This window comes from Babylonia areolata, chromosome 3, assembly GCF_041734735.1.
Source record: "Babylonia areolata isolate BAREFJ2019XMU chromosome 3, ASM4173473v1, whole genome shotgun sequence".
NCBI classification, from domain to species: Eukaryota; Metazoa; Mollusca; class Gastropoda; order Neogastropoda; family Buccinidae; genus Babylonia; species Babylonia areolata.
Window position 1 is genome coordinate 47,981,313 of NC_134878.1, and position 13,707 is coordinate 47,995,019.

The window sequence follows — 13,707 nt, forward strand, 5'->3', positions numbered from 1 at the left end:
CACACACACACGGCACATGCCCTACACATGTGCACATAGTACACCGCATAGCGCACACTCTGACACACGCTTGTGAATGCACACGTGGCACATTGTAAACACCCATCAACAAGCACACACACTATATGATGATTTCAGAAGAGGGTAAAGGAAGACTGGACTGCAGACAAACAGCGGCTATACTTCATCACAGCCTAAGTTCTCATATTGATATGCACATGTATGTGTCACAGTCCTAAATTCTACTGTATCTGTGTTTGTGTATGACTGATTTTCGATTCACGATGTTTGTGCCTTTTATGTACTATCCCCCCAAAAAATAATATTCCTTGTGACCCTGGTACACTTCAGTTGTAATAAAGGCATATTCTATTCTATTCTATTCCGCTATTCTATTCTATCATCATTATCATCAACTGACATCAACGCAACCTTCTTGTTCGCCTGTTCACTGTGTCAGTCCAACCCGTCTGATGAATGACATCGTCCTCTCGAAGTCCTGTTTGCAGCCATGGAGCTTGGTGTGTAGTTGGATTGTTGTCGGCACCTGCATGTGCTTCTAAAGCAAGTTATCAACACCACGATCTAAAGGAATTTACCTGCATTGGATCAGACGGCAGGCTCTTTATCTTCGCCTGCCTCAGAGTCAAGACTAAAGTATGAGCAGCTCTCATCAGAGACATGATGTTTACTGACGACGCAGAAAGGACACTACTCATTGATGCGCCGCTTCTCCCAGGCTTACAAGGACTTCGGACAGAACATCAGTCTTAAAAAGAAAAAAAAAGTAAAAGAAAAAAGACGAACGTCCAGGGACATGATACAGAAACAAAACCAATTATTACCATTCATGGCCATGAATATGATGTTGCCCACCAGTTCACACTATAGCAGACTCTTCTGACTGAGACACAGAGATCAATAAGGGGATCAGGGAGGCAGCTACAACTCTCACTCGCCTTACGACTTGAGTGTAGGCAAACTACACGCTGACGGTGAACGAAAAGATGAAAGCGTACAATGCATGTGACATCAGCACAATTTTGTATGGCAGTGTGACGTAGACGAGTATGCAGAGCAACACAGCATCTTCCACCTGACAAGTATCTGCCATATTTTGGGCATATACCGGCACGAGCGCCCAGTGCTGACGTCCTGCCTAGTGTTGGTCTCTCCTGTAAGTACACCCTGCTCAGGCAATGCAGACTCCGCTGACTGGGCCATGTCCTTCGTGTGCAGGATGGTCGGATCCCGAAAGTCGTCATCTATGGTGAGTTGATCTCTGCATGGAAGGAGAATCACTGGCTACCCCAAACTGCGATACAAAGATGTATGCAAGAGAGGTATGACCAAAATTCTTGCGCAGCTGACTGCCACGAGGTGGAGATATACCCTGAACCAACAGCTCAAGACTGGAGAAAAAACAGTAAGAAAAAAAAAGCTGCTGAGCGCAACAGAAGACAAACGTGCATGCAGAGAGAAGTGCTGCAACTTCAGCAGACCTGACATCACATACAGATGTGACCTTTGCCTGTCACAACCGCATTGTCACAACTAATGATGCAGTTCTCGTCAAGCAACCAGCTGAAAAGACTGATAGAATGCAACATCCATGGGCAACCCTAACTGACTGAAGAAGGTCTTGTGCATCTTCCATTTTTTATCATGATTACAATTCATTTACTTATTTGTTTATTTCATTCAGTTATCCCATTCTCTTTTTCTCTCTCTTTTCTTTTCTTTTCTTTTGCGGTGAAATATTTGGTCAGTCTCTTCAGACCTGATCATAGCACTGGGTCTATGTGCCTGAGGCACCCCCATCTCTCTCAATTTAAAAGCCCACATAGCATAGCTTATAGGGATCTGTCCACATAATTTGATGTTTCCTTGGAACTGAAACTGCAAAAATGAATGTGTTTGTGTTTTTTGTTTGTTTTTATCGTAATGTGCAGTAAATGTGTGTTCAAGTGTGGGTGACGGAGCCTGTTGAATGTAACTGTATACGTTTATATATTAATTCATACATACATATCGTGTACGCACGCACGCACGCACTCACAGACGCACGCGCACGCGCGCGCGCGCGCGCACACACACACACACACAAGTTTAAAATTTGAATTATCCTTTCACTCCTATGGAGTATGGAGGATTACTGCAAAATAAATTTTTCATGCCCAGAACAAACATTTCCAAGTACACAACAATGTCACATAAAAGTTGAGAGAACACAAATGTCTTTTAACTCCAAAAGTGTAGCTGGGCAACATTTATAAATCCAATCATCTTACTTACAGCTGAAATGACTTTTTTGCTTCCTTTGAGTATATTACAAAAATTAAAAACTGATTTTGGAGACAATTGAGCATCCCAAACACAGTCATACCCTGTTTCTATTAAAATTTGTCTGACATAACTCATCCATTTTGAAGAATAAATGCCATCTCGATATAAATCAAGTAATATCAAATATATTTTCCCAGAATATTTTTCTGTGTTTGATACCACCAAGCTGGTCAAATTCGAACTAATCTCATTTTCACTAACACATTAATTGGATAAATACCAGTTTCTCCATAAACAATTTGGGTCAGAGTATTCCTGTTCAGTTTGAACAAGGGTTTCAAAAAATTTCAATTCTAATTTTTTAAGTATATCTACATTTTCATAACCCCATTTTTCTGCACCATACAACAAAATAGGAACAATCATAGACTGGTACATGTCCAGAGCGACATGTAAAAGTAAATCTTGATTTCTGGCTGACTGAAGTAACGAAAACATACTGAGTTTTCTGAGCCTGTTCATAAATTTTTTTTTTTTTTTAGTTTTGTAAAAAGTTCCATTTCTACTAAATTCGATACCAAGATATTTAAAAGAATTGACAACATCCAAACATGCATCACCAAAATTAAAAACAGGCTTTAGCTTGTTTGTAGAATTAAATATCATCACTTTAGTTTTCTTTATACTAACCACTAGTTTTCATTTTAAACAATATTTGTGGAAAAACATTGAGGGACTGTCGTAATCCTTCTTTCGTCTCCAAAAGTAAAATTGTGTCATCTGCATACAAGAGTACAAATAATCGCATGTAACTATCTAAATCTGAAATGTTAACAGTCAATAAAAGATCAACAGATGGACTCTTATGCTCACTCAAATACGACTCTAAATCACTGAGATACAGAGAAAAAAGGAAAGGCGGGAGATTTTCCCCTAGTCGCACACCCTTACAAATGCTAAAGAAATAAGATTTTTCACCATTTAAAAACACACATGACTTAATTCTATCATACATGTTCATTATGACACGCAACATTTTACCATTCACGCCTTCATGAACAAGTTTTTGCCATAACCCACTTCTCCAAACTGAATCAAAGGCTTTTTTAAAATCAACAAAAGCGAGATAAAGTTTCTTCTTTTTCATGGAGAAAATTCAATAAGTGATTTCAAAACAAACATTTGAACTAATGTAGAATAGGACTGTCTAAATCCTGCTTGGGCCCCTGAAAGTATATTGTTTACATTGATATAATCAGTCAGTCTAGCATTTAACACTGTAATGAATAGTTTTCCAACACAGCTGTGCAAAGTTATTCCCCTATATTTATCACAGTCAAGTGTATCACATTTGCCTTCATACAATGGCAATATCAAACCGGATACCCATTTTTCTGGTACAACACCTTCGTCCAGTATCATGTTAAATAATTTACAATCTATTTCTGTCAGCAAAGGAACGCTGTTAATAATATATTCATTACAAATCATGTTTTCACCGGCACTTCTGCCTTTCTTCAGTCTTTTGATGGCTGAAATAATTTCATCTTCACTAAGTAATACGTACATTTAAAATATCATCATTATCCTCTAAACTGATAATATGCATTGTTCTTTGTACTGTCAATATGTTCATTATCATTAACGTTGAGGTTGCTGAAATGGTGAAACAAGTCTTCTAAATTTATGGAACAGTGATGCTTTCTTTTTCTTTTTAATTCTATTCCATATTTCCCTTGAATTGCTTTTGCGTAAACTTCGTAGTTCTCTGTGCCATTGTTTTCTCCACGACTTTTCTGCTTTCTTTAAAACAGACTTCAGTGTAACTTTTGCTGACTCTTTCGAGCCTGTCTCTATTTTCACAAGAATCTCTTTTTTTAAAACTCTGTGTTTAGCTTTAAAATATTCTGATCGGCTTCGTTTGCATGTGAAGTTAAACCAACTGCAACTGTCTCTGCTTTTTGTCACACACACACACACACACACACACACACACACACACACACACACACACACACACACACACACACACACACAAGACTGATATGATCACTGCTTCGGACCCATTAAGTGTCGGGGCATGCATACGGTTGTAGCAGTTTACCACACAAAATGGACAGCTCTATCTTCACTGGAGACTGTATATGAACCTGATGTCATTGAATACACAGTGATGAAATTACAGATTTTATTGTTGCGTCATTTCATTTCTTTCTTTTTTTCTTCTTTTAAATTTTTTTTTTTTTTAAACTCTCTGAATGTACAAAGGACGCTGCTGAAAACACTTACTTTGAACCTGAACTCATGGCAGCTTACCCCAGTGAGAGTTTTGGAGAAACAGCTCTCCCTCAATCTCAGGAAGAGTTAATTGTACCCAACACGTCACTCCCATATTTCATCGGGTATCAAGCTTAATTCGAATTCCATACCTCCAGTTTCGATCAGTTGTATAATTTGGATAAAACTTTGTGTGGAAAAATATTTCAGTTGTTTCCTCATAACATTTGCATGAAAGTCCGGGTCATTTGGGAAACTGGCAGTAACTGCATGCATGACAGTTTCTGTAATCTCTATACGTATACGTCTTTGCTGAAAACAGACCATTTCCTAAACAGAAATCCTCCCCCCCAAAAAAAACAAAAAACAAAACAAAACAAAAAAAACAACAACCCCACAACAAAACAAAAACAAAAACAAAAAAACAAAAAACAAAAACAAAAACAAAAACAAACCCCAAACAAAACAACTATAATATTAACCCTGAACCTGTCCTTACATGTCATATCGGTTCTGAAGCAGTACATCCCGGTACTTTTAAAACACTCTGTTCAAAATATTTTTGAGTCACGAACGTTGATATATGATTTTTGTTGTTGTTATTGTTGTTTCACCAGTTATCACACAGTCCAATGAGCAAGTATATACCTGCTTAATAGAAATCGGGCTTGCTTTTCTTCTTCTTCCTTTAAATCTAAAAATCAGGAATGGCAGCTGAACTCTCTCTCTCCGCTCTCTCTCTCAGTCTCTCTCTCCGTCTCTCTCACACACACACACACACACACACACACACACACACACACGCACAGAGCATATTTACTCAGGCCACATTTTTTAAATCCAGCTCATTATACCCCCCACCCCCCAACTCCCCTCCTATCTTACTTTCTCTTCTTTTCATCTTTTTTTTTTTCCGCGTCTAACACCGACTGATCACTCTCAGTGAACAGACGTAAAATCGATGGAAAACAACAAATATGCCTGAAAAGTCTTCTGTTCGAAAACAGCATGCCACACATACACAAACAACAAACAAACAACCGTTTCAACAGCTCGTTTTCGACATTACAGGATTGGATTTGGTATTTGGTTTCGCGTGCAAAAAGGAGTTTTTGTAGTAATTGCATTTCTGGACTATTATATATTGCAAAGACTGGAATGGGCGACTTGAAATTCTATTTATAAGTCCATGAGTATGGGCAAATAAATATTACACATAAACTTATACTAATCAATCGAAAGATTAAGGTGCTAAATAATGAAACGTTTTATAGATTTTGTTTATGAAAACCAAATTGAAAATATTATATCTCCGATTACCCATGATACCCAAACACAACACGCCATTATGGCCGCAACAGAAAAGTGGGCAGCAACTTGTGGTTTTGTTTTGATTTGATTCGGTGCGTTTGCAAACGTTCACAGGTAAACTAAAGTCAGTTTATTTATTTTGTTGTGTTTTAACCTTAATAATGTGGCTTGAAGTATAATTTATGTGGCGAAAACAGCAGCTGAATGGCGAGAGAAATGATGTTTATTGAAAATGAAATTGACGTTTCTCACTTTTAGCTTTACATCAAGGTACATTGCATTCATTCATTTGGTCTTTGTCACAAAACTGCGCGAAAAACCTTAAAAAGGATGTTTTTTGACTAGTCTTTTTTATGTACGTGTACTTACTGATTCTGACCAAGATAAGATTTTTTAAAATTATAATTTCAGCACATGGCCCCAGGCATAATAGTCATGGCTTATATTAAGTTATTATAATCTGTCAGTATTGCCAAATGTTACTAATTCATATAATAGTACTTTAATCGATAGGACAAAATTAAATTGGTATGCCTCGAATCAGGTTGGACTGTTGATTAATGCGTATATCAAAATAGTGATTGTTTTACACTTTTCTCTCTGGTCTTTGCAGTGCACTTTCAGTTTCAAGTTTCATGCAGACTTGATTTTGACACATGGTAACAGTTGCTGATTTTCTGTTTTGTCACTAATGTCAGTCTGTGGCATTTGTGTCAGTGGGTCACTCAGTTGCGGTCACTATTGCCACAGATGGACTGGATACATTTTACAAATGACTGCTGTGAATTGAAGTTAAAAGTAACTGGTTCGTGGAATACAAAATTTTCTCTTGATTCATGTGGGTTTGTTTGTTAAATTCTTTTACTTTCAGTAAATCTTTCTCTCTCTCTCTCTCTCTCAAACACACACACACCCACACACACGCACACAGTGCATATAATATATGCACATGTATAAATCATAAATGTTTGTATTATATACTATAGGAGATGAATGATAAAAACAAAATCAACAGTTCGTCCTGACAGAAAGCAATGTGAAGTGATGAACATGGTTGAGGTAGCAAAAATTTTCCAAGATGCCATAAGCTAGAAATCGACACAGTAGCTCTGTGGTCTGTATTACTTTTAGTGTTTGAATAGGTGACGCTGTAATGGTCTATTCACAAAACTGCAACCAAATGTTTATTTTCTACAACTGTCAGTATTGTAACATTATTAATAAGGTGACAGTTTTCCTGAAACCTTTTGAACTCCAAAGATCATTAAACATTGTTTTTCCATTTTCCGTATGTACCCATCTTTTTTAGTTTATCTTTTGTGAGTTCATCTGCTTAAAGAAAAGAAAAAAGAAAGCACAAGCAGTGAAGTTTATAAACCTAAGATTAACAGTTCATCATTTGTACTGATGTACTTTGCAGATCTATATATAACTGATATTGTAGTGATATAATTTAATCTAGCATTTTCACAGTTTTTCTTTTTCATTGCTGCTAAATAATATTTCTAGTAGAAGAGTGTCAGATCTTTCTCTGTTGACAGACGCTTCTATAACCCCTTCACTACTAGTATGTTTTGCTATAGCCTGTGCTGAGAAAATTTTCAGAAAAACAAGAAAAACGCTTATATTTCAAAAAGTACTGAAGATAAGTGCATAAATGTCTATATCAAATGAAAGGAAAATGAACCAAGATTTTGTTATGTAATACTTACATGTAAAAAAAATTGGGACTGTCATTCCATCATGTAGGTGCTATAATATCAACCAGGTTATCAACCAGTCTTTCTTGTGACTGTTGTGATAAACCACACACACTGTCAAGGCTGAGCAACAGTGTCCAGGTGCATAAGACTCCAACACAGTCCACACAAAAAATGAAAAGGGTGTACTCACCCAGGATCTATCACCAGTAAAAACGCTGTGTGTGGTACTTGCAGAAACAGTCAAGACACAGTGTAGTTTGCTGGGGCAGTCTGGGCAGTAGAACCTCACATCCTTTCTTTGTCCTTTCTTCCAGCAGACTCTGCACCTCCTTTGTAGCCAGGACTTCTGTGGGGTAGGTGGGATGACATCAATGAAGTGTCGTCCACACAAGACAAACAGCATGGTCGTCTTTAGCAGTGTCTTGGTCTTGGTCACCAAAAATCATGGCACTAATTTAGTAATTACATCCTTCTGGAAGTCTAGGAGTGTACTGCTGGTGCCTGTTTTTTTGTAGAGGGTGTGTGCATTCAGCTTGGCAATTTGTAGAAAATGCACACACAGCTATTTGTACCACTTCAGGGTTTTCCTTGTGGCATCGTAGGGCTGCAGCTATTGGTCATGATGGTCCATGGCACCCATGTTTTTGTTGTAATCCAGAATTGCTGGAGGCTTGTTTACTGCCCTTTGGTCTTGCTTCTGCTGGTCTTCAGCTGTAGGTTTGTGGCAAGTTGTCAACTCCAGATGGTCCAGGATGAACATCATGATCATCACCATGCTGCATACATGAAACACATTGCATAAAAGACTAAGTTTGTTGGGTTTTTGGAGTTTTTATTTATTTATTTATTTTTTACATATAAAAAAGATCATGAAATGGTACCATTTTATTTCTGATTGTTTTCAGAAGCTGAAATAGAAACACACACACACACCTACCCCACCCCCTACCCCAAACCCCCAAATCACACACACACTGAAACTGGTTCATGGTATGCCACACCCCCTTCATGCTCTCTTTCTCATACAAAACAAAATGACAACACACACACACACACACACACACACGCGCGCGCGCGCTAATGTTGTATTTACAAAGTAATTTAGGCATACAATTCTGTATATCTTTTCTGATTTCAGTTTTATAAACATCCCCCCTCCTTCCCCCACTCTCTCTCTCTCTCTCTCTCTCTTTCTCTCTCTCTTTCTCTCTCTCTCTCTCTCACACTCTCTCTCTCACACACACACACACACACACACAAAACAACAACAACACTGAACAACAACAAACCAATACACACTCAGAAACGAATACACAGAAAGCACTTGGTGAGCGACACACGCTGTCATCAACAATGAGCCAGCCAGCAAGCCACACCTTCTTGGGCTGTGATGGTCACACACAGTACACACGTGACTCTCTCTCACTCTCACACACTGATCAGTGACTGATGAAGCTACTTTCCACAGCTAACACATTCAAAACACACACAATACCGTCATATTCATTGTTACAACAAACAGAAAAATAATAAACTGACAAACCTCGTAAACACCCACCTGCATCTTGACTCAGCTGAGCTTGTCTGTCTTCAGTTTCGTCAAGCAGCTCCACCTCCCACCCCCCTCCATGTCAAAATCAGCGTCTTCAGCATCAACTTCACGCAGTTCTATCTCATTCAGTCCACAATCTTCATCTCACTGTTTGCATCGCGAAAGATTTCTTTCAATAGTAGTGCAAGTGTTGGGGTTTGTCTGCGTTCAACCATGGCTTTGCAAACACAACTCGAGCTTCATACAAACTTGCAAAACTTTCGCCATAAATATGACAATCCGATGAATAATTTTAGCTTATGGAAATCAGGAGATAAAGAGCTCTCAGGGGAGCTAATTTAATGGTTAGCAGACTGCATTTTCTGTAATGCGGGACTCGAAACATAGAACGTTGTAACATGACGTACAGTGCACATCGATACAGCATTGGTGAGCGACATTTCATGATGTACGCTGTACGTCAACAGTGCAGTCAAGTGGTTAATTGTAGGCTTTATTCTTTTTACCTGAGTATTCACTTTTGTAATAAGTGCTCATATCACTTTTTACTGTGTTTTCTTTGTTGTTTTACTTCTGCACAAGTTTGTTCATTGCTTAATTTCTGTTTGCAGATCTTGAATAATGGACCCAGAATATGAAAAACGATTATTACGGCAGCGAAATGGACAAATGTCTCCTTTTGGAACGGTAATTTGCTGAGAATGTTAGATTAATATGTAGTATTAAGTATGCTGAGTATGCTCTGTTATCAAGATGTTGCAGTCAACAGAAGATCAGCAGAAATCTTGAGCTTTGAATCATATTGATTTTTGTAGTTACAGTGAGTGGTTAACAGTATAACATTAGTTACAGATTTAACTTTTTGATGTCGCATTAGCTCTTTATGGCTGGTCACTTGTCTATTCTCTGCTGTTGCATCACCCAATACTACAACAACCACATAATTGATGGTCAGTGCTGTACCCACTGCACATTGACTACAGGTGCCTGATCCAGTAGTGGATAATTTGCTTGAGGAATACAAGTTGCTACCCATGTATTTTGTAAATGCTACTTATAAGTTATTATATGGGTTCTTGTTTATCAACTTAATTGATAGATATGTTAAAATCCTTGTTGTAGAGGCCAACTTATTTAACTTACTGGGCTTCAGTTGTTTCAGAACAAAGACATCTGTTGTTATAGATTTACCAAACCAGGCATGTGTGGCATTTCCTACCTTGGCAATATATTAGTCAGTCAAAGGAATACACAGTTGCTAGTTTCAGCATATTTCAACATGCTTTTTTCTCACTGATTTAACCCTCTGTTGATATTCTGCTTACACTTATCAAAGAAGAAATTTTTGTGTTTTACTGTAACTTACAGTAAAACACAAAAATTTCTTCTTGGTATTGGCCATGTTTTATTCTTTAGATGCCCAAGATGAAGAGCACTGTTTAACATGAAAATGTTACACCAGGGGAGTAAATATTTCTCCGTTTATTGCTGTTTGCAGAATGGTTTGCTTGTTGCCTTACACAAGTTTACAATTGAAGTAGATTCAGCTGTGTTAGACCTCCCCTCCCTGCTCCCCAAACCATGAGGTTGATGGGTTTTTTGTTTTTGTTTGTTTTTTAGATAAAACTTCCATTTCATGCCTTTTAAGAGCTCTGTCCCTGATATTGTAATGATTAATGTTCTATTTCAAAGACTGAAAGAGAAGACCATTTTTCATTTAAGAGATTAACTCACTCAGTACGGCCAGTCCTCTCTCCTCCTCTACACAGACCCCTCGGATGTCCAGTGGGTGTCTGAATGACCCAACCTTTAGCTTCCGTCGTCAGAATTGTGGTATTCTTTGTTAACATTCACCTCTTCAGTATAAGAGCCTTCTGCTTGCAATATTTTGATGGTGGTAAGTGGGGTGAAACGCTGTTAACATCGTCTCTTTCGCCGTTCGTATGGAGAGAGTTAAAGAGATTACATTTGCTGGTTTATTCTGTGCCATGAATTTGATTTGGTGCACTTTTGTGCTCTTAAAGATTTGCTGCCAAACCCTCTCAAAAAGAGAAAACTCTTTCTGAACAATGACATACACAGCATGGAATAAGGCTAGCAAGTATTTGTATTGAGATATCAGTGTCAATGTTTCAGCCAAACATGAGTCCCCTAGTCTCTCCAGGCAAGAAAATCTATGGTGACCGTTTCATCCCAGCAAGAGCAAGTGCATGCTGGGGAATCAACTTTGACCTCCTTCAGGTAACTGGTGTTATGATGCTGAACAGTAACATTTTGTTGATTTTGATACTAAGAGCTATTATAGTATCACAGGCAGTATCAGTGTGAGTTCTTTTTATATGCCACAACACTGGTCAAACCCCCCTACACCCCCCCCCCCCGCCCCCCCACCACACACACACACACTCACATACACATACACAGATAGATATCTTTGTTGATTCAAATAAAGGCTACAGTACACAACACTTTCTGTGTGTTGGGATTGAGGACTCCACTGAATTGTAAGTTGTTTCTCCAGATAACTTGCTGTCGTGGGTGGTTTACTGCCATTGGTGACATACTTGACTTCGAACAGTGATCAGTTATAACCAGCGTTTTAGTTTCTTCAGGAGGTGTAACTATTCAGACAAATCAGTATAGCTACACCACATCTGTATCTGTGAGGCAGATGCCTGACAGCAGCTTAAGCCACCACACTAGTCAGGCCTTGAGTATATATGTATATTTGTGTAATGTGTACCTATCAGAGCGGATTTATTCTACAGAATTTTGGCAGAGGACAACACTTAAGTTGCCATGGATTCTTTTTCTGTGCGCCAAGTGTGTGCTGCATACAGGACCTTGGTTTTTTGTCTCATCTGAATGAATAGATGGGTGCTAGTAGCAGAGTGGTTAAAGCTTACTTTCAATCTGAGGGTCCCAGGTTCGAATCTCGGTAACGGTGCCTGATGGGTAAAGGATGGAAATTTTCCCATCTTCCAGGTCAACATATGTGCAGACCTGCTAGTGTCTGAACCCCCTTCGTGTGTATACACATGCAGAAGATCAAATAGGCACGTTAAAGATCTTGTAATCCATGTCAGTGTTTGGTGAGTTATGGAAACAAGAACATACCCAGCATGCACATCCCCGAAAACGGAGTATGGCTGCCTGCATGGCAGGGTAAAAATGGTCAGACATGTAAATGCCCACTTGTGTACATATGAGTGAACATGGGAGTTGCAGCCCATGAACGAAGAAGAAGAATGAGTAGACCCTTAGTTTGATTGATCAGTCAAACTTGTGAGAAAGGGCGAGAGAGGGAATTGAATCCTGACCCTTATAGCCACTGTATTGGAAGATAAGTGTCTTTATCATTCTGTCTCTTCCCTTCATTCCTTTAACCAGAACATAAACACTTTCAGTTGTCAATATTGGAAATCACTTGTTTAAAGTCATAACAGTGTCCTTTTTTATATCATGAAATTCTTTCTATTTGTTTAAGTGGATATGACATGCAGATCTCAAAGGCATTGTCTCTTGTTTAAATCTTTTTGTTTTTTTATTTTTTGTTCTTTTTATAAATTAGACTCTGCAGTTATCTTGTACAAGTACTACTAGTTTTGCAGGCAACACACCAACCTTAGTAATTCGAAGGAAAAAGCCAGGAGCAGGTATCACTGTTGACAGCTTTTGAAACTAGATGATTGGTTGGGATGTTTTGGCAGACATCTGTATGTCAGGCAGATATATTGGTTGATGTATTTGTTTACCTGTGCACCAACCTGCCAACAGATAATTTGCTGGTCAGGAGGCAACTTAGAGTGCTAGGTTTCAACATTATCAGTACAGGTAGTTTTCAGAGACAACAACTATGATTAATCATTGAAATGTTAGTGTTAAGACCTACCCATAACCAAGCAAATTATGTTATGATGCTGTCCTGTATTCTGTAAAAGTATAAAGGCATTTTCTTTTCAACACTTGTTCACAGGATAATACCAAGACTCCAACCAGCATTCGGAAAACCAAGGATGCCAACAGTGACTCTGCCAAAGATGGACTGGCATATTCCTGTCTGTTGAAAAACGAGTTACTACAAGCTGGTATTGAAGACCTGAAGGTGAGACCTGAGCAAAATTTTAAAGGCCGAGGCTAATTTTACAGTTTCATTTGGACTCTTGGTGTGTACACCCTTTTCACCCTAGCTCTTAACCTTTTTAAGGAATAAACTGACTATATATGTGTGTATATATATATATATATATATATATATATATATATATATATATATATATGTATAGATATATATAGATATATATGAAAAAAATATGTATAGATACTACTGTTGCAATAATGAGGTTTGGAATTTGATGATTGGCCATAGTGTTTTTGTTTGTTCCCCCCCCCCCCCCCCCCCCCCCTTCCCTTTTTTTTTTTTTTTTTTTTTTTTTTTAAATTCAGACAAAGGTCTAAACTAAAGACAATTCAGACAAAGGTTTAAAGATATAAAATTACTTTGTGCATTAAGAAGTGAAAACATTGATGATCTAGATATTGATATTTCCACATGAATGCTTGATTCACTATATTGGT

At 38.2% G+C, this 13,707-nt stretch overlaps 1 protein-coding gene across 4 annotated transcripts in view; it reads left to right on the forward strand.

The window, feature by feature from the left end:
- Positions 1–5,894: 5,894 nt before the first annotated feature.
- The window catches only part of LOC143280039 (fizzy-related protein homolog), a 34,029-nt gene continuing 26,216 nt past the window's right edge, over positions 5,895–13,707 (forward strand). For all 4 annotated transcript variants that reach the window (XM_076584509.1, XM_076584510.1, XM_076584511.1 and 1 more), the window contains exons 1-4: positions 5,895–5,988; positions 9,741–9,816; positions 11,266–11,370; positions 13,106–13,234. In XM_076584509.1, coding sequence (XP_076440624.1) covers positions 9,751–9,816; positions 11,266–11,370; positions 13,106–13,234 — 300 coding nt within the window. In that variant the 5' untranslated portion in view covers positions 5,895–5,988; positions 9,741–9,750. The remainder of the gene's footprint in view (positions 5,989–9,740; positions 9,817–11,265; positions 11,371–13,105; positions 13,235–13,707) is intronic.